General features: G+C 36.0%; 1 protein-coding gene across 1 annotated transcript in view; it reads left to right on the forward strand.

Moving 5' to 3' along the window:
- LOC135086500 (glutamate receptor 1-like) overlaps positions 1 to 21927 on the forward strand; it is a 69430-nt gene that overhangs the window by 45097 nt on the left and 2406 nt on the right. The window contains exons 5-16 of the mRNA XM_063981221.1: positions 8892 to 9145; positions 9680 to 9829; positions 11732 to 11938; positions 12657 to 12764; positions 13178 to 13403; positions 13655 to 13743; positions 16566 to 16733; positions 17039 to 17170; positions 17242 to 17330; positions 17910 to 18066; positions 18991 to 19166; positions 21692 to 21806. Of these exons, the coding sequence (XP_063837291.1) occupies positions 8892 to 9145; positions 9680 to 9829; positions 11732 to 11938; positions 12657 to 12764; positions 13178 to 13403; positions 13655 to 13743; positions 16566 to 16733; positions 17039 to 17170; positions 17242 to 17330; positions 17910 to 18066; positions 18991 to 19166; positions 21692 to 21806 (1871 nt within the window). The remainder of the gene's footprint in view (positions 1 to 8891; positions 9146 to 9679; positions 9830 to 11731; positions 11939 to 12656; positions 12765 to 13177; positions 13404 to 13654; positions 13744 to 16565; positions 16734 to 17038; positions 17171 to 17241; positions 17331 to 17909; positions 18067 to 18990; positions 19167 to 21691; positions 21807 to 21927) is intronic.

The raw sequence follows: 21927 nt of genomic DNA on the forward strand, positions 1-21927 counted from the left end.
AGAGGAATGATGGGTTTTATTATGTCTGTTGATATGCCCCATATATCCTCTGTTTTTTTAATATTTAGTTCTTTGAAAGTTTTTATAATAACTATGGGGTCTATTTGTCTAAATTTTAATGGGCTATTGCAAACACCTCAACACCTCACGAAGGGCCTCAAAATTGTCCCGATGCAAGTAAAACAGTTTAAAAAATGTAACAAAATCCTATTCAATTTTCCACTAACTCAACCAACGGGTCACAACAGCAGTCAGCATGAAATCGAATGACATCAATCAACGCTTTATACAAGTACCAAATACCGATTTCAACACGTTCAAATGGCAATGGACTGGAAAACACAAAACTTTTATATAAAATATTTTGACAAAAAGCTTTGCCCGTATGGCTATGAAATCAAATTTTAATTCACTTTTGAAAATAAAACACGACTGTTTGTTCATGTCTGACACTATAAACAATTTGAACGAATAACTGACCGTTTGAGAATCCTAGTGAAAAAGCAATATTGTAGTACTCCTGGTTATGAGATTTTATTTTTAAACCTTGAATGTAACAAGCACTTTTGCTTTTGCTAAAACCTGTGTAGCTGTAGAATTCTAAGGCACTTGAGTATGAGCAAGAGTATTCACCGTTTTCACAAAAAGATCGTCTGTGTCAGTATTGTAAAGTTGGCGAGATCTAGTATTTCAACAGCCTGTTTGCTCCTTTATACTTTCTCTAAGCCGTATCCTGCGTTCGTTCAGGTCTCTTTTATCACCGGTAGTATTTTGTGATATAAAGTTTGTTCCTGTAATCACATAAGGTGTTTTAGGTACGAGTCCCTATGTTGTGGTAGATTTCACGTAAAGAACGTTTGTGATTTACGAACTACACACTGTGTGTGAATTCATTTGCGCTAGTGTTCGAGCGACCTATTCCCACGTCTCCGGCGATATTGAATAAATTGAATTCCAATGCGTCGCAAGACCGAGAGCTTTCCTTATTATCACATTCGAAACGTCCTCGGTTTGTAATAGAATACCTATTGTGTGTATCGCGCCAGTTTTGCAGCCGCTTTTCGAATGGAAGTTTTCAAATTCGCGTGCGTATTCTTGTTTTAAATAGGACGCAGCCCTTTAAGCCCATTAGTAAATTAAAAATAGCGCCAACAAAATTTTATTTTTAAATTTTAGACTCAATGCACCTGGTCCAGTTTATTTATACAACAACCTAACCTAAACCACTTCGAAATAATACTTCCCAAATATCGTGCATTGTGTACTTTCTACTACACATCCTATTAACTTGTTTCTAATAGTTTACATTTTAATATCAATATCTGTCAGATATAGAGGGTCAAAAACTGTTTATTAAATGAAATGTATCCTACTCTAAGTAATATTAATACCATTTCAAACATTTAAAAGATCTCGCTATTCAATTCTTCCGCCCTTAGCATCAGCTGGTATTCGCATACTTGAGTCAATTTTAGCCCCGAAAAGTGGATTACGTTTGGTGAAACAGCCAAATGAGTTAAGGATTATTACAAACGTGCGTCTATTTAGAAAAAGGAATATTTTATTAAAGTGTTTCTTGGATTTTGTTATTTATTTTGCAATTTATTTCTTTCTCTTAAACCTACGTGCGCGTATTCTGTGTGCAATTTTCTCCACCTCTATTGGAGAAAATTAGGAATGTCGAGCCATACCAGTCCATAGCAAGCAATTAATAAATTGTTTTATAAGTTTTCCAATATAGTTTTGAAATGGGAGAAAATTGTGTTATAGTTATGTATGTTCTTGTACGATATAATACTACTATTTTATTAAATACGATATTATTTTAGTTTGATGTGCCGTCATCCAAACATCGACAGTAAGGCAGACCACACGAGAATCGGCAAACTTGTTCTCCATATTTTTTTATTATTAGGTACTTATAAAGTTAATTGATTTGTATTATACTTGATTAGGTACTGTTAGAGGTCGGTAGATCTATTCTCATAAATAAAACACTGGATACTTAACTTTCACAATATTATATTGCCTCATCTATACTTATAACTAGCGGCCGCCCGCGACTTCGTACGCGTGGATCCCGTTTTACCCCCTTCATCTATCTTACGCGGTTTAGATTTTTTCATACAAATGTTTTTTCCCGCTAACTCCCGTTCCCGTGGGAATTTTGCAATATCCTGTTGTAACTATGCTTTAAGTTTACTAAGGTACCTGCATGCCAAATTTCAAGCGTCTAACTTAAGCGGTTTAGATTTTTCATACAAAAGGATTTTCCCTTAAGCTAATAAGAGTTAAGTTTATTAAGGTAGTAAACTTAAAGCTTAGTATAATAAGGAATTCCCGAAATTCCCACGGGAACAGGAATTAGCGGGAAAATCCTTTTGTATGAAAAATCTAAACCGCTTAAGTTAGACGCTTGAAATTTGGTATGTACGAGTAGGTACCTTAGTAAACTTAAAGCTTAGTTACAACAAGGAATTCCCGAAATTCCCACGGGAACGGGAATTCGCGGGAAATAACATTTGTATGAAAAAATCTAAACCGCGTAAGATAGATGAAGATGGTAAAACGGGATCCACGCGTACGAAGTCGCGGGCGGCCGCTAGTTTTAAATAAAATTGATCACTTAGCACTAAAAGCGTTCTCCTATTCTCACGTTTCTAGTGTGACATCGACACCATGACAGCAGCTCATTGGCCACAGCGGTACTGTTATTTTCAACCGAATTCAAAAAAAGGAGGAGGTTCTCAATTCGACCCGTATGTTTTTTTAACGTTGTCGATTTTTCACAATATACAGTACAAAACAATATTTAAAAAAAAACAGCCCATAATGGTAGCTCATAATTTTTTTGTCAGTTAGGTGTCATAATAAACCTACATTATTCGGAAGAAAATTGCGTTCTTACATAAGTCAAGGTAAAATGTTTTCCGTAAAATCATATTCGGGACTTTTGGTAGACACCAGACCGCGTCTTTCTAATCCAATTCGTAACCTATAAGCAAGGTTATTGGAATATGGGGTTGAAGGAGAGAAAAAAGAACAAAAAGATCCTATCAAACAAAATTGGTGAAGAAACAGGGGTGACGCACCGCAAAACATCGGCGGGCCTCATGCGGGGGCTGATTCGATCGATCATACAACGTACAGGCATCAAGCGAAATTTTATGCATCTTATACCGTTGGGATACGAGCGATTTTACAACAAAATTGTATAGTTTGATATGCTGTCGACTGTATATGGCTTTCTCCAACCTAAAACACATTACGGTTCAGCAAACTAAATAGGATAAAGCGAATAAGGTTTATAATAAATATATCTGCGTGATTGACAAATGTTGGCCAAATAATGACAGTAAATTACTAAGTAATAAATGTAGAGAAAACTAACACATAATAACACATACTTTTTTCGCTTTATTTATTTATATCTTGTTACATAGGAAAAACTGATTTTAATTGCTTGAGTGATTGATTGACAAAGAAAATTACGTGCCATTTATGAAGTGAACGTTCAAAAGCTTTGACCGAAATAATTAAAACGAATAATTTACGAGTTATCTTTTACAATATCGAAGTGCCAAAGTTGGTCGAAGTTACGAACTCTTCCGAACTAACATTGACGTAATCGTCGCACCCCGAGACGTTTCAATACAATCCAACAAAAGACTGGAGAAACCGCGAAGTGACGTTCGAGATAATCAAAAACCCTTAAATTCTTCCTGTCTAGGGGATAATTAACTGAGCTTTGAATACTTCGTAGTTATAGTTGTACTGTACTATATGGGTGATTTAATTTATTTACAATAATAATAACATACTTAGGGTGGATTCGACCAAACAAGAGTAAATATTAATCTCAGAATAAATCGTCAGTTATTGGACACTGACATAATATTTCCCATACTGAAACTGTCAATGTGCCAGTTATACCAGGAGTTAATCTCGGATAAAAGTTTGGTCGAATCGGGCCTTAGTAACTGTAAGAAAAATATTTTTATTTTAGAAAAGGATAGATTTATACCTAATTAGAAGACTTTATTTGCGATTAATTACGATAGCAACACAATTTTAGAAGAGAATAGGTAACAAGTTATTTTTAGCCAAACTCGTACTATATTTTACTTTCAAACGTTGTTGTTTTCGCTGAAATATTATTTGAACAGGCAAGATGTTTAGAATGTTCGTTACAAATGTAATTAACGATACCATGTGCGGAGGTGTTAAAGAATAATGTCCTTTGAAGTTGTTGCTATATGACATTCGACAAGTTTATAATATATGTCGCGGCCTACACACAGCTGACGTCACAAGCCATTAGTCGGCTGACGACAGTGGAAAACCTCAAGGGTCATGACGAGTTCAGATGCGACACATGGTGTGAATAGTCCGGGTGCGGACAAAACTTTCTCCGCATCTCTCCCCACACATTTATCTCTTAACAGCGAAACTGTTTTGGGTATTCCTTTGTTTTCTCAAGCCAAAAAGGTTGTCCCGATCCATCGGGACTCGTTTTATTATCACTTAAAATATATACTTAATTACTTAATATACGGAATCAGTCCTATATAACCAATGTCTCACAGGTCATAACTTCACTGAACTAAATTTATAAACTCTGTAGTACAAAAATTTATGATCGGATTTCGTTAATCTGCAGCTGGAATGTCACATCACATAATCTAAATACATCCCATTTGGGGTTCATCAAATTTTCAGTGTAAAACACCTCTTTCAAAAACAACAGGCTTATCACTACAATTTTCTGTTTATTGGAAATTGATCCGAAATGGGGCTTTGTTTATTCGGGGAATTGATACCGGCGTTGGCGGTGTGAGCTTGAATAGCGTATGAGGAAAATGTTAGTAGATATGAGTATTGTTAAAAAGAGCACTTTTTGACAAAACTCCTCTGATAAATAGGACGTAGTACTTAAACAATTTTTCGCACAACTAGTCCTTACATCTAAATATAATATAACTCAAAGGTGACTGACTGACTGACTGACTGATATAGTGATCTATCAACGGACAGCCCAAACCACTAGACGGATCGGGCTGAAATTTGGCATGGAGGTAGATGTTATGACGTAGTCATCCGCTAAGAAAGGATTTTACGAAACTCTATTCCTAAGGGGGTAAAACAGAATCCACGCGTACGAACGCGCGCGCGTCACGGGCGGCCGTTAGTATATTTTATAAATGCAAAAGTAACTCTGTATGTCTGTGTCGCTTTCACGCCTAAACCATTGAACCGATTTTGACGATGAAAGTGACTGATGATGACTGAACCGATGAAACTTGGCATAGACATAGTTTGAGTCCCGGGTAAGGACATAGGATAGTTTTTATCCCGGTTTTTGAAACAGGAACGCGCGTGATTAAGTGTTTCTGTGACAGACAAAATTTCACGCGGGCAAAGCCGCGGGCTTTAACCTAGTATTTTATATGTTTTAGCACGTTTACTGTACAGTCACAGCTAAGTACCTATGGTGGGTTTAAATAACGTTTTTCAAATCTGACCAAAATTGGTTTCGCACTTTTTTAGATTTATTTTCAGCAATGTTTTGTTATTGTTTTGTAATATCCATCAGTTTTACAAGCCCTATATTAATATTGTAGCCTGACGGTATTGCAGCAGGCATTTCGCAGTAAGCTCTCTCGGGCTAAAAGCTTTTAGTACTATTTTATTAGTACCGCCGTAACACGAAGTAAATTTTAGTCATTGCCAATCTAAACTTTTTAAAAGATTAAAAACTAGCTTTTTCATTTCTGAGGGATTAAAATTGTCTAGCATGATGTTTGGTCAATATTTGAGTTATGAAATCAAAACACTGCATCTTTCAATTTACACTTAAGTACAGAAAATACTACTTCATTGAAATTTTAATAACAGCAGATAACCACGAATCATCCGAAAAAGTCTTGTATACTCAAATTCATGGTGTTGTTATTTTTCACTGTCTAAGATTACAAGTTATACTCTATAAGGTGTTATTTTTTGTACTGATCATACTTTACCAACGCATCTAATAAAATCATACAAATACAACCCAAGTGTTTTTAAAAAAAAATTCAGGCTAGTTTTCGAGTAAAACGACAAAGAATGTTTCGAAAAAAATAAAAAATAAATCATCCTTTGAGCGCGGTGAGTATTCGTTTGTACGCACTATCGTAGTAGCCGGCCGAGGGCAACGACCACTGCCACGTGCCGCGCCGCGTGAGTCGGCCATATTGATATCGCTCGCTGCCAGTCGCTCCGCGCCCACAGCCCGCGCCGAGCCGCCGATCGGCATGCGGGAGCGCAACAACATAAATAATCGTCCCAGTCCGTCCAATGCGCCCAAACGTATTGCAGTGTATGTGTGATTTATTACAATGCCGCGCTTGATCAATAACAAAACGCAGGTGAAATTATGTTTCGGGCACACTAACTGGCCGACGAGAAACATTGACGAGTCGAAAACCTTCATACCTTGCTTGTTTGGAGCCGCGCAGCGCTTCAGGGAGCGCAGCCGTATCCTGACTTGACGAGATTCCGTGCGCTTCGAGGACGAAGTTCTGGATTTCAATTTCAATCACCGGCACAGTGCTGGCGGTACCCAGATGCGAGCGCCGCAGACGGCGGCTTTGGCGTAAAAATACGGAATGCCTTATCAAGGAGTTGTTGCCAGAGGGCCACGACCGCGACCTAGTTCTATCGATGGTTATTGCGGAAGTCTACCTAGGTACATACCTACAGTGTGATTTGGACAGATGAGTGCTTGTTTACGCGAAAGGGACTTTTTCCGTAAAAAAGTTAGTGCGCGAATTGTGAATACAACATCCGACGTGGTGTCTAGTGAACAGCAAGCAAGTGTGCAGCCCGAAAGCATTACCTCAATTCGATCGTGGCTAGATTAGACATTGCAAGACAGTGTTTACGTGAACATTCAACAAAGGCTTGACGTTCAAAATGTATTGTGATTAGTGTAATAATAACCTAGGAACTTTAAATAACAACATTCAAAATAGGTAAATGTGTGAATAAGTAAAATCAATGAATCTAAAGTGTGATGGCAAATCATAATTTAGGAATTAAAACCAGGAAAATTGATCAGTGAGTTTTATTTACAACACCTATTCATATTCAATATTAGGGTGCATTTCCACTGAAGCGAAGCGAAGTAGTAATAGGTATGTACCTATCAATTTTTTATTACGTCTCTAAATAAATTGCGTAGGCATTACGAAACCGTAGATATTGAATTCCAATTTCTATCCTTTTTAAATTTCTAGTTTAACGCGGATGATTCGCCTCGGTTCGTTGGAAAAGTCCCCCGCTATTACACTAATAAAAATACACTTATTTACCTACTTATGTAGCTAGATTTTGTTTCTCCCAGCGCGTAGTACCTATTAACATGACGTAACATCGTACATACTCACGAGTGATAATTTTTGGTAACGTAGGTTTAGTGTAATCTAACCTTTATGTGTGTGAACGTTGAATGAATGCGCGCGGCCATTGTTCGTACTCGTATGAATGAAATGAGTAAAGAAAGAGAGAGAGGCAGTGAGTGAAGACAGGATGTTTGTAAAAATAATATCTTTTTTTTGTTAGGAAAAGTAAAAACAAAAACTAGCCTGAATTTTTTTTTAAAAACACTTGGGTTGTATTTGTATGATTTTATTAGATGCGTTGGTAAAGTATGATCAGTACAAAAAATAACACCTTATATAATAAAAAAATAATTATTAAGAATGGAAATCTAAAGTAAATAATAATAATATTTTTCACTGAATTATTAAAGGTAACTAATTGGAAAACTATAAAATCGCATGGCTTAACAGTTTTGCCAGCTCAAAGATCATCGCTAGTCCAAAAATGCTAAATATGTAGGTAGGTACGTTTATTCTTTCAAAAATATTTCCTAGTAAGTAATGTTGAGGCAACATTTTGTAAAATAACGGCCTACTTACTTTTATTCCGTTTACTTCAATCCCTAGATTGATTGAATTAAAGAAAGAAAAATAACAAAATACAATCTCTTTCCCGAAATTGTCAAATGGATAAGACACAAGTTCGACAATCATTTCACTTGTTAGTCGCTCCGATTTGATGTCAATTTGTTTTTACATTATGTTCATTTATTTTTCCGACATTTCCCTCGTGTTTTGATAATATCCGTCGATATTAACATCTGTAATAAAATGCTGATAAATCTACAAATAAAAGAGCACATATTTAAAAATATGGGAACAGAAACTTTTACTATTTTCTTATTTTTAAACGTCTTTTGACATAATATTTTATAGTTTTTCAATGGCATTAATAGAAATTCAAAAGCTAATAAATAGGTACGTTAAAAAACTTGATCATTCTTTTCATTTCTATAATATAAATAAATCGTTAGACATAAATTATTTTAATACATATCTTTTCGCTTCCCTCTCAAAAGAGTTTTATTTTTTGCCCCTTCCGAGCACGCGTTGTCCCTTTTTCGTTTCGCTTGTTTTATATGGGGCGTTTAATTCGATAAAATTCGTGTGGACTCGAATTGGTTTAGGAGAGCTGGAAAGTAGACCAGCATATAAATGCCCCAGCAATGTCATTGTTATATTAGGCTTGTATTGTTCGGAATTCCCTTATAGATTCAATCTATGAAAACTTCAATTTAGCGTCTTTACTCGTATTACAGAAGCACTTTTGTTAAGGAATGAAATAAAACATTAAACAACTTATTATTATTCTTCTTGACCTCAATAGAAGAAGAATAAAGCTGCGGCATATTTGCATAGGTACTTAAACATTCATGAATCCGACTCAGCCGGAATGAATATGTAAAATCTAGTAAATGATCGTCTGCCATCGCTTTGACAAAGGGTTTAATGAAAAACTCTCACTCTCAGGGTTGCTGCGCTTGCAACAGCTGTACCAATCTATGCAGCCAGGCCGCACTGCGTTCCGAATCTCACTTGTGAAGCGAATCAATAACGCATCAGACGCTATGGAATTCTTGTTGGCTTTGGAACAACACGACCGCTGGGGCAACAAACGCATAGTGCTGGATTGCAACACGAAAAATGCGAAAAACATCCTGCTCGGCCACGTCCGAAAAGTACAATTGGGCCGGCGGACCTACCACTACATGCTCAGTGGGCTGGTATGTATTGCGATATTATTGCTCGATTGAAGGGACACCACAGTAGCTATTGTTTGCACTAACGATGTGCAATCTAGTCACCGCATCGGGACTGTGCGCCAATAGTGACGCCAGTGTACTAATGTCACAGAGAGCAGTCGTCCCACAATGGGTTTGTTTACGAGAGCTGGGAAACTGACTTGTGTCTGGAATGTTTAGAGTAAGATACAATGTTTTTAAATGTAAGGTTGAATCTAGTAGCCTTAGATTTTCGAAAATTCACAGAGTAAATATTTTTTTAGTACCTACCTACCTAGTTGAATATAGGTAATAAAAAATCCATTACGCTATTAATGTGATATTTTGAACATTACAACTTAATTATAGGTTGTTTATAGTTTTTTTTCTACATATTTGTATTTTACTTTTGAAATAAATGGAAGAGCTTCCCATAAAACACATAGGATTGATTAACTTAATTACGCTGATGCCGTTCCCACAATACAACATTAACATAATCGAGAGCCATTGAAAATGTTGAACATCGATTAACAGGTTATGGATGATCACTGGGAAAACGAAGTTACGGAGTATGGAGCAGTCAATATAACAGGGTTTCGCATCGTCGACCACTCGCGCAAGATTGTACGCGATTTCATGGACGGTTTGCGACGAATGGACCCACGGTTCAAGGGGACCATATCGGTAAGAGCTTCGCTTTCATTACACTACATCTTGAGATTAATTTTGTAACATCCAATTTGGGATAAGTGTTGCGATAAAGTTGATGACTCAATTAATACGTCCAGGGAAAATGAGGCTAACAATACACTTTTTATTGTCATATTAATAATGAGCCAGTAATAAACGTTCGTAGCAATAGGTAAACGGTAGCGGTATACAAGAATATTAACACTGAAATCTTGTCGTCGACAATTTAATTGGATAGTGATGATCCTTTACACACATTTTAATTTCTGCAAATGGATTTTTTATTCATGCTGTGCAAAGGAAATAAAAGACATCGTAAACAAATTGGCTCATTAATAAATCTTAATTGATATTTAATCTTGATAATATGGTTATAGACTTAGCGATGCAATATACAGAACCTCTAATGAGGACGCAATTTTGATAGTATCTGCAATCAGTCGCAAGTTCTGTTTAATTTATAATAGTAACTTGAGTTCTACTCCTTTTACTAGAACGTGAATTAGTAGCGCATACAGGCGAATAAGTTTAAGTTATACTCGTATGTCATAATTAATATATTCAACACTCTATATACCTACTCTATAGCACGGTGTAACACGCCGCTGCTGATTGTTGGTGAATTTTAATAGCCATAAAATTACCATTGTTACACGCCTACATCTGTATACTGTATAAAGAAGATTGTACCTACATTTGATCGGTAAAATTAAGACGATCTTACGATTTCATATTTTTTGTGTGGTAAGAATCGTATAGGTATGTATAAAAATAATAATAGTTTAATATAGAGCAAATCATTAACATAAGGAGAGTAAAATATAATATTGATCTATAGGATTCGCAAAAAGAACATTCTATCAACAGAAATCGGCGCTAAGTATAGCGCGACGTCAGGCTAGTGCGCTATTTTATATTTGATATCTTGATAGACGTCATTAATAATATGTATAGGTATTACTAGATATAACTGTTACAGTCAAAACTCATAATCGGTCAAAACCACTTTTTACTGTAAAAATCAGTCAAAAGTGATTTTGACTGATGCCCTTGGTCAATAACACTTTTGACTGATTTTCCCAGTCAAAAGTGGTTTTGACCAAGGGAGTCAGTCAAAATTCATACAAAGTACTCGGAAATCATAAAAATGTGTTAAAACCCCACTTTACAGTGTAACATTTTTGTGATTTATGCATATAAAATGATCACACCTACTTTAGGTACTACTTTTAAGATATCTAGGTATTCGTCAGGTAAATGATAGTGGTTTAATTTGACCGATTATGAGTTTTGGCTGTAACATAACCATGCAAAATTACAGCTCATAAGATATTGAGTCGTACTTGTTAACCATATATTTTTAACGGCAGCCCTACAGAAAACGTAAAATACCACACAAGGTGTCGGAATTGACGTCTCACGAAGAAAATTCCGAGTAAAGTAATAACGCGTTTATGTAGATTTCACTAACTCACGTACGCCCTAATGAAACTCTGAGTACCGTACCCCTGCATAAATTATTATTCCATATGATCTCCCTTCGCGGAGTAAATACACTTAGGCTTTTTCACTTCGGTTGCGAACACGAGAGAATTGTTTCCAAGGAAAGTTTACTCATGACAATAATTGTTACTTTGAGTGCCATCAGTCATCATGACAGATAGAGAGCTATTTACGTTTTTCGATAAATCAGTGTAAATTTTCCTTTACATGAGAAAAAATGATAAAAAATAATACTTGAACTAAGTAATCATAAATGATGAAATTTAATTGTTTTCTTAACAAGTGGACGTAGAGTCATCTTTAAAATATTACGTGAAGAATTTTAGTGGATTTCAATGCTACTGTACACTGATTGCCTACGAATACATGAATTTATATAATTCCCAATACCAGGCACAAACAGCGCTGATGTACGACGGTGTCCAAGTCCTCATGGATGCATTAGGCAGGCTCTGGAGAAAGAAACCTGACGCCTTCAGAAGCGCGCTCCGTAGAGCGGCCGGTCAAGCGAACTCTACTAAAGTCATCGACTGCAATCCTGGCAAAAGTTGGGTGGTGCCTTTTGAGCATGGCGATAAAATTTCAAGGCTTATTAAAAAGGTAAGCGTCTTATTGTTTATTTGATAATTTACTTCAATATGTATTTAATTGTGTGGATATACATCTTTTACCGATGAATAGTTTAAATTTTCTATCAAGGATTAACCTTTCACTGTAACAGCTGAAGACATTATCTTGGTGTCAGATCACATGTCTTCTGGCCTATTGTAGAGTTTGTAAAGCATGACAATCCTAAATTCTTTTTAGACAACTGATTCAAGCCTACAATTTCATTTCATTTCATTTCTGGAAATTTTAACAAAGTGAATTTTCTATTTGTGTCCTATCTAGAAATTGAAGTTAGAACAGTGCTATAAATATATTCAAATATCGCTTCAATTCCCAATTCGACCGCAGCGACACTTATTGGTTTCTATGTATGAAATGGCTTCCGATCACGGCGAGGCATGCCGTTGCGGTCGGTCTTGTTGCCGTGACACTGACCCTTGCCATATTCGGTATCTGCGGTTACAATCTCCGCTGAACCGTGGATTTGGGATTTAACTACAACTAATTTACGACCAAAACCATTAATTAAATGAAAAATACTGTCTGACCAGTTCACCGATATCTCAACCCAAAACCTGTAAAACTAAAGTTGTAGCAATTATGTTCCCATAGGGACGTTATATCAGGTACACAGGAATAAAAAACACATGACACTTGAAAGTTAGGAGTTAACTGTAAAATGTTACTATTCAAACAATATTATTTTTAGACCGACATAGAAGGCTTAACTGGGAATATCTCATTCAATGAAGAAGGACATCGGCACAACTTCTCTTTGCAAGTAGTAGAAATGACAGTACAAAGCGCGATGCTACAGGTTAGTGTTAAGTATTTCCATTTAATGGTATTTATTGATTATATCTTGTTTTATTTTATTTAATTTTTCGTTAACGTTGTTAAACTTCTGGAGCTTTCCCGTAAGGCTAAGTATGGGCAACTGTGATCTTTAAATAGACTATTAAAGAGTCTTCCAGTGACTTCCACTTTTATTTTGTCCAAGCTAAATGTGGGCTAAGTCACTGGAAGACCCCTATTAAATTCGTTGATAGTTTTAGACATTACTTACTATTATGAAACTGAGACTGAGTTGCACCACCTAACTTTAACGGTAACTAAGTATGACGATAACCGGTGCTTTATTTTTGACGTTGGTCAAAGTTAAAGTAAGATGGTGCAACTCAGCTTAAGTCAAATGTGAAAACGACTGGTATTCCAAAATAAATTCCGCAGGTTGCTACGTGGTCAGATACCCATGGCCTTGTATTAGTTCAACCTAAGTACGTGCAACTTCGATCACCGGCCTCCTATGATACAAATAAAACTTACGTAGTCACAACAATCATCCAGGAGCCTTACATGATGCAAAAAACAACAGAATACGTGTACAAGGACGAACCATTGCATGGATTTTGCAAAGACTTGGCCGATCTTATTGCGAAGAGAATGGGCATTAAGTGTAAGTAAAGCGAGAAGTAAAAAATAAATATGATACTTACCAAGTACCAACTTCACATTTTCAGGGTGACCAGGATTTATAAAAAAAAATGGCGTCTTACGCAAACTACAGCTAGAACTTGAAAAGTCTGTAATAACTGCTGGACAAAGGCCTCCCCCAAGGATTTCCACAACGAACCGTCTTGCACCGCCAGCATACAGACAGGCACTTTTTTATTATGTGGGTATCTTAATCAGCTAAATGTGTTTTAGATGAACTAAGACTTGTAAAAGATGGCAAATATGGAACCGAAAGTCCTACGGGAGCATGGTCTGGTCTCGTTGGCGAAATTTTAAGAAAGGTGAGTAATAAAGTACTTAATGTCAAATAACACGAACACTTTATACATCCATAATAATTTTGATCTCAATGAGATTACGGGGTACTTTATAAATCAAAAATATTACAACCAGCCGCTGCGAAAAAGATTTCGAATATAATATTTTCGCTCAAATTGAGTTCCTAACACAGGAGCTTCCCGAATCCGCTTTATAATATACGAGCGAAAGAGTTAAGAGGCTCAAAGCGGCACGGTGCTTAATAGTCCGCGACAGCTACTGGGATTTTCGTAATCGACCTGAGTATAACGGCAAATGCCTGTATTGTAAACGCTCTTAACCTTGGGTGTAATTTTTCATTATTTTGCATTATACATGTGACAAATTATCTCGTAACTTGTCTGGCCATACATTTAACTACTTAGCCCGATAGAATATGAAGAGAGTGGCCTTTTGGGGAAACATGAATTGCAATTTTCGTTAAATACAATGTATATTTGCGATATAGCACCTACCACAACTAAATGAATATAATAAAAAACCCAACTGCGTAAAAATTAACTAAAAAGTTAAAAACAAGACAACTTAGTGTTCACAAATGCAGTCGGAGGCATCAATGACTAATTCTTTTGTTGGTGATGTATTTGCCCTCACCCTCCTTCTGGCGCAGTCGGGTAATGATTTATATTAATGCTAGACTAAAAAGAACGTTGTGTTCAGCTACAATCGGAGTGCAAAATAATCAATTATCTTTTTTCAATGTATTCTGTATAAGCCATGATTTGTAATCTGTTGCTGTACCTGCTGTTAATTTAAAAAAAATACAATGCTGACAGTGATTTGTGGGTGCTCATTCAATTTAACTTTCATAATATTTTATTAGGTATGAGTATAATCGTACCATTACCTACCACTCATAAAATATTAACAAAGCATTAATGTAACTAAATATAAAGTAAGATAAATAACATTCTGAATTTCAAGCTATAATGATAAAATAAAGTAAGGAAAAAGTAAATCTTTATTCCATTAACTACCGCACTACAAAGCCTGAAGTTTCCTTAAAGGGATTTATTCTGCGAGATAAAATAATGCAGTTTATTGCGACTTCGATGTTTCTAAAAGAGACACGCTATGTCAGCGGCCGTTATACACTTTTTGCCGCGATCCAATCTCGGTGGGGTATGAGTAAAGTTTGCAAGGAGCGACTTCTGGATCGGAACGATAAAATATTTTTAGCGGACGCCTTAAGCTGCGTATTCATTACAAGGCAAATAGAAAACTGAAAGTACTAAGAAAATCGGTTGAATTATAACTGAATCGTCATCAATAATGACCGCTATACGTGTTAAGAAATATCTACAGGGTGGAAACGATAAGTGATCTCACTCGATTATTTCTAAACTATCGAAAAACTGATTACTGATCCTGAAAGTGCTTCACGAGCTCTTTCAAACGATATCAGTAATAGGTTAAGAATTAACTTGATCTATCCGGAAATTCAATGTTTTCAGCCTCCATACTAAATGTATGCCACTATGCCAGCCACATAATATTAGAGTGTTAATTTTTTTTATTTTAAATAATAAACACTTGGAATTAACTCGTAAATTGCACTCTTAATTAAAATTATTCATGGAAAACATTGGTTTAAGGCTTTAGGGACTTGCTATAATATTATCAAGACATGAGTGCCATGACTGTGGCAGTACTAAATGTATGGATGCTGGAAGCATTGAATTTTCAGATAGATCCAGTTTATTTTATAACTTATTATTGGTACTGTTGGATAGAGCTCGTGAAGCACTTTTAGGATCAGTAACCAGTTTTTGGATATCTTGTATAGTTTAGAAATAATCGAGTGAGATCACTTATCGTTTCCACTCTGTAGATATTTCTTAACATGTATAACGGTCAATGATCCCATGTATTTGGGTTTTTGTATACCTACTCTTGTAACACTTTACAATGAATAAATGTTCTGTAGGTAACATACGAGTAAGTGCGCAACTTACGCCCGCTGCGGTAACCGAGATCTCACTTCGAAACACGGGACACTATCTAACTTTGTTTATTCAACCATAATCCTCTCGGTAATACTTGTTTGATACTAATTGACTTTACTTGACTTACTTTCTAGTTACTTTATTCTTGGTGTTTTCGTTCGCAGCAGTGGTTTATTACTTTGTTGATTAACTTATTCATCTTACATTAATTAAACTACAAACAGAGCTGAGTGCTCATTTCTATAGCTATAAATTGGAACCGGTGAAGCTGAGCCCTCGCTTCAATTTTATTAAGGTGGTTAGCTTGCTACAAGTATTACTCCAGTATGCCTCAATGGAAATGGGAGAAAGGGCGTTTTTTATACATTTTTATAAAAAGAACATTATTATCGTTTAATGGAAATAAACTTTACATATTTTATGTAATGAACATAACTTTGAGTTGACTTATACGTAGTATCACTTGTTTTAGATCACAGATAGATATTTGGGGTCGAGGTCAACTTCTAATACTTTATAGTTCATCGCCGTTCAATCTTCGAGGGGACGAGGCGGTTCGCTCCCTTAAAGGTCCTTGTTTATTGAGTTTGAGGCGTATTATTGTAGTTTGCTCACCCCCGGCCGTTGGACACTCGTTTACTTTAACTTTCCGGAGAAATTTGACGGTAAATCTAATATCCAGCGAAGGTTCCTTTTTAATCTCTTTGTTCTCAAAGTTTTTGTATTTGTGCTCTTGTAGAAAATTAAAAATAATAACCTAAGAGAAATTGGTTTCAGTCTTTTGTTGGATCAATACCATCCATATTCAGGCAATGCTTTATTTGTAATGTTTTTTTCAGGAAGCTGATATTAGTATAGCGCCTCTCGCTATCACGCCAGATCGGGAAAGAGTGGTGGATTTCAGTGAGCCCTTCTTATCAATCGATTCCCCTGTTACACACAAGAAAGTGCCAAAACAATTATCTGATACGTTCAGCTTCCTCAAACCGCTATCCAAAGAAATATGGGTAAGAATTTGTTCTCATATACATTAGGATTATTGTACTTGTTGCGTCTTAAGATGGTCTGATATAATACGCGAAATATGATATAAAATACAATATTAAAAATCAGTATTTTTGTCATTTTCATTGTTAATACTTTTAACAGTTTTATAAACTCACGTGTTTTGTTATTTTTTTATATTGGCTAGTAACTAGGACATCATCGTTCGTTGCAGCCGAAAGATTTCCACTGCTGGACAAATGCCTCCCCCAAGGTTTTCCATAAATACTATCATACCTAAGTACTAATTGAGCGTTTTTGTCCACAGTTGTGCGTCCTTTTCAGCTTTTTTGCTGTAAGCATCGTCCTGTTTTTAGTATCAAGATTTTCACCCCACGAATGGCGTTCCGTCTCTATCTCTGAAACTCAGTTAGACCATCCTATTAGTAGCACTAATGAGGTAAGTGCTAACTGATAAAACAATCAACCAAACCTTTTTTCCGGTAAAAAGAAAGTTAATGTAATTTTCAGATAATTCTTCACAACGAATTCAGCATTTGGAACTCATTTTGGTTCTCCCTCGGATCCTTTATGCAGCAAGGCAGTGACGTCGTGCCGAGGTATGCACCAAATTTTTGTATAAATAATACGTCTAGAACGTTCTGTGAAAAGGACAACAATGTGGCTATGTTTGGAACGTTTAAAGAAATGCGGTCAATATTACCGGCGACAGTGGCTATGGAGCTCTAGATTAAATTCCATGTCTTGTGTTAAATCGCGCGTGTCCCAGAAAATACGAGTATCTACAACATAATACATTACTTATGTACATAAGTGAACGTTGGGTAAGAAGGAGGCACGATAATCACCTTGTTATGTCTACCGATGCGAGATACTACTCGTAATAAAATTACTTATATTTTCTCTCTCGCGAAGAACAGTGACAAAGACATAACCGCATTTTACTAAAGGAAGGAAAGGCATACTTATTTCCAATTTCATTGGAAAGGAAATGAGTTTCTGATACACGTCTGTTAAAAATCTAGAATAATAGCAAGCTGATGAGTATACTTATTGTTAGACTTATGAACGGACGGCGTTGTTCTACGTTTTTTGAGTGAGCTATTAAAACAATTACATACCTTTTCTGTAAATGACTGCTATAATTTTAATTTATTTACTATCTCACCAAACCACAGGTCTTTGTCCGGAAGAATAGTGGGCACGGTATGGTGGTTCTTTGCACTCATTCTGGTATGTTCATACACGGCCAATCTGGCTGCCTACCTGATTGTCGAGCGCATAGCCGAGCCAGCCCAGGCCCTGCACTACCCGTCGAATATGGCGCACTCAGAAGTAAGAGACATCCCCTTTTAAAAGCTACAGGTAACAATAGCTCGTATACAAAGCGATAATGCTACAGCGAGTGCCGTAAACCAAATGTGACAACACGCATAATCTCTTGATCGTTATTTGTACTTGGTTCTATTGATCTTATTAAGATTTTGTTAATTAGATTACTCTTAATCTATATACTCTTACACTCTTAATCATATTATGTATATGGAGCCGACTTTAGAAAAAACAAAAAACTGCATAATGTAAAAAAACTAAATTAACGACTACATCAGTACAAGTTTATGTGAATTAAAAATGCTATAATTGGAGCGTAGTTAAATTCAATACAGTCCTTTTAATGGGTATAAACGTGATTATAAAGTATGTTTTCAAGACAAATTTTCGCTATTCGTGTCTGGAATTTAAGTGTAGTTAATGTTGCCACTTTCTTCAAAGCTCGAAGGAAATAAATTTGCTTCAGACTAACCTCATTTCGTGTTGGCTTGATGTGAAAAAAGTACTTATAATAAAACCAAATTATTTTTATATTCCTTTTAACCCTTAGTTAGGTGCTTAAAAGAAGCGATTTATTCCAGACTCGAATTATAAAATAACAGGCAAAAACAGATTTAAAAATGTTTAAAAAAAATACTTATGGGTTTCTATAGAATAGAGTTACTGTATATTTATTTCTTTCGAGTGCAAAACTGAATAATCTAATTGGAACATGTTTTCGCATCTCATAGTTCTATGGGTAACAAACAATCAATTAAATTATCTTAATTAGAGTCTGGGTAATCACAGGCTTCAAAAAACATTATATAAATTAAGGTATACGTCAGCTGACTTTAGTGTAGTTTTTAATATGCATGTCGTTTCCTAAATTTAGAATTTTGCATACCATTTTGTTTCAAAGAGCGATAATATTTTTTTTGTTTTTAGAACCACATACTATCGTGGGGGAATTTGGTGAAGGATTCTATGGTAATTGAAGAGGGCATTATGTCTCCGTATCCAGCGTATAAGGAGGGCCCGTTCGCCTGCGACGCGTTGTCTCGTGTTTGCCATTATAAGCACATTAATTTTGCCGTTGCCACGGCAAAAGGATCTCCTCTGAGGTGATTATTGGTTAATATAGCGCTTGGGTTATTGATAATTTTAGTGTAAGATAAATAAAAGTTCTTACACGATAGAGTTTTGATAATACTTGTGTGTACGTATTTTTTTAACCCTGGCTTGAAACGCATTTTTTTCTATAAATAATATTAAATGTAAACTTTACCCACATTTAAGAATCAAGTAAGTAAGTTCTATCAGTTCTATACATACATATGACACATTTATTAGAATTTTAAATAATAATATTTTAGACTAAACATTACGGACTTCATTATGAATGAAACTACACTCGACAGCAAATAAATCGCACCACCCGCGACGTGAACTTTAAAGATTTTCTTTTGACACAATAATGGTGCCCCAACAATATTGGTGTTATTTGAAAGCCCAATAAATATCCTTAAAGAAAAACACATTTGTAATTTCTTAATAAATGATTAACATATACCATAAATGTGACTTGAAACAAGACCTCACTTTGGGCTCACCTCTTGGATCAATTAGACCAAATTTTATGGTTATGAAACCAAATAATGATCACACGTGTCCTCTTTAACAGATGGATAGCGATTAATCCCAACTTAACAGTTTTATAGCCATAAAAGTTGGCTCAAGCGTAACTATCTATTTTTTAAAGAAGTGACTCTGGATCCTTCTAAAGAAACATTTTTGGGGTAAAAACCTTTCCTGTAATGAAATGAAGTTTAGAACTAGGCTTTTGAATGGTACCAATATTGGTGTGAAGTGGGGATGCATACTTTTGAAAGTGCTTGTCGCGGGTGGTGCGATTTATTTGCTGTCGAGTGTATAAAAACTTATCTGGTATTTCAAACAGAGCATTTAAAATTCACACCGAAGTGCAGTTGACAGCACATGAAGCTAAACAATGGCGTCTTAAGTCGTTGTAATAGGAGATATTTTTCAACAAACATTACACAAAGATTTTTCAACTGAAGTGCTGTAGTCTGTACCTTGTGGGTGCAAAAAGCGTGGTTGGTGAACGCAGGGCATGACGATGTGCCCTTTGATCGGCCAGCCGGGAGATATTGCATAAAGCTAGCGACCGATTGGAACAAAAAATATCTTTAAATTATGTGACTTTGTAAAAAACGACTACCCTGCAATTAGAGCGTTGTTTTAAACTGCCTATTTAAATTTTATTTCTCGCCTGTTTTCAGTCAGGTACCTTCTTACCTTCTTGTGATTATCATACGAGTATAACTTACGAATGAATCGCAACAGTAAAAGTTAATCTATATTATATATACAAATGAAACCCGTTTTCCGTTGTCACGACGTAACATGAAAACGGCTTGACCGATTTGGCTGATTTTTTTTTTGTAGTTTTCTAATACTCTGTACAAGGTTTTTACGGAAAAAAATATAAAGAAAATCTCTACGCTAAGGCGGTACGAAGTTCGCCGGGTCAGCTAGTGTAAAATAATAAGCAACAGGTGTTTTATTGTATACCATTTTTTTTAGCAGATGAATAGTAAATAAAACTCAACTTCAATACCTACATTATATCGAAGGTTGAGCACAGACTTCGACGTAAATTTCCACTATAGAGCTCCTACTATCTAGTTGAAATCTCGCCTGTATGCGGTAATTCCCTGTTGAATACTGAAAAGTCGTAAATTTACATGGATCCCGTCAGTAGGGAAGTCGGCGCTCTTTGCATGTTGGATTTATGCGCCCGATTTTTATGGTGCGCACATGACCGTGATTTTCACAACACGGATCACGTGTATAGTCTTATGATACACCTGAAGTTTCAATACAGTTTCACTTTTAAATTTATATCCCAGACACATTTCAATACAGTTTCAATTTTAAATCATACATAATATACCTAAATCTCAATTTCAGTAGTTTTCACGCATTCCATATTCAAAAGTTGCAGCTATTGATAACGTATTTTTACAAAGCATTTGCCGCACAATACAGATAACAGGCTAAAAATGGTGGACCGCATCGACATTTTACCGTTCGTAGAGCACCAGGCGTTAATTCTGTTAAATTTTATGAAGCTGATAAAATCAGGCTTACTTTGGATTTTACCAGTGCTATTTCACGTGTCTATCGGAAAATTGTTCGAATATTTTTACAGTCAGCGTCCACAAAGGCCGGTCCTACGCCGCTCGCATTCAGGCACCTCCCGCAACCTTTACCAGATCGTCGGTCCACCTAGTGGGAGGTCTGCCCACGCTCGTGGTCGCCACTCAAGAGCTTTCCTGCCCCAGCGGCCATCGGAAATCCTTGGCGGAGGCCTTTGTGCAGCAGTGGACGTCTTTCGGCTGAAACGAACGATCAGTCAGTTCAAATGACTCGTGACACCCAAAGTAGCCAAAGACAACACATTCTTATTTCAATTGTAATAAAGACGTGTTGCGAGCATTGTTGGCTACTTGACGTGTCACGAACTATTTGACGCTGACTGTACCTATCTGCTTATTGTACTTATTGATTGTACTTATCTTTTCAACAAAAATACTAAAGGCATTATTTAACGTAATATTTTCAGGGAAGGAATCAACTTGGCCATCGTAAATTTGAAGAAGGAAGGAGTCATAACGAAGCTTTGGCGTAAATGGGTGATGAACGCTAAACAATCGGACTGCGACGCTGTAAAAGATGAAGTAAGTTTATTCACTTTACACTATTACCGTTTTATTATTACAAATAACTTTTTCTACTAAGGTGGTATGACTAAGTACTTAACTTAAAACTTTTCTTTTATCTTTAATTGATTTTAAAACT

The sequence above is a fragment of the Ostrinia nubilalis genome, chromosome Z, assembly GCF_963855985.1.
Source record: "Ostrinia nubilalis chromosome Z, ilOstNubi1.1, whole genome shotgun sequence".
Taxonomy (NCBI): domain Eukaryota; kingdom Metazoa; phylum Arthropoda; class Insecta; order Lepidoptera; family Crambidae; genus Ostrinia; species Ostrinia nubilalis.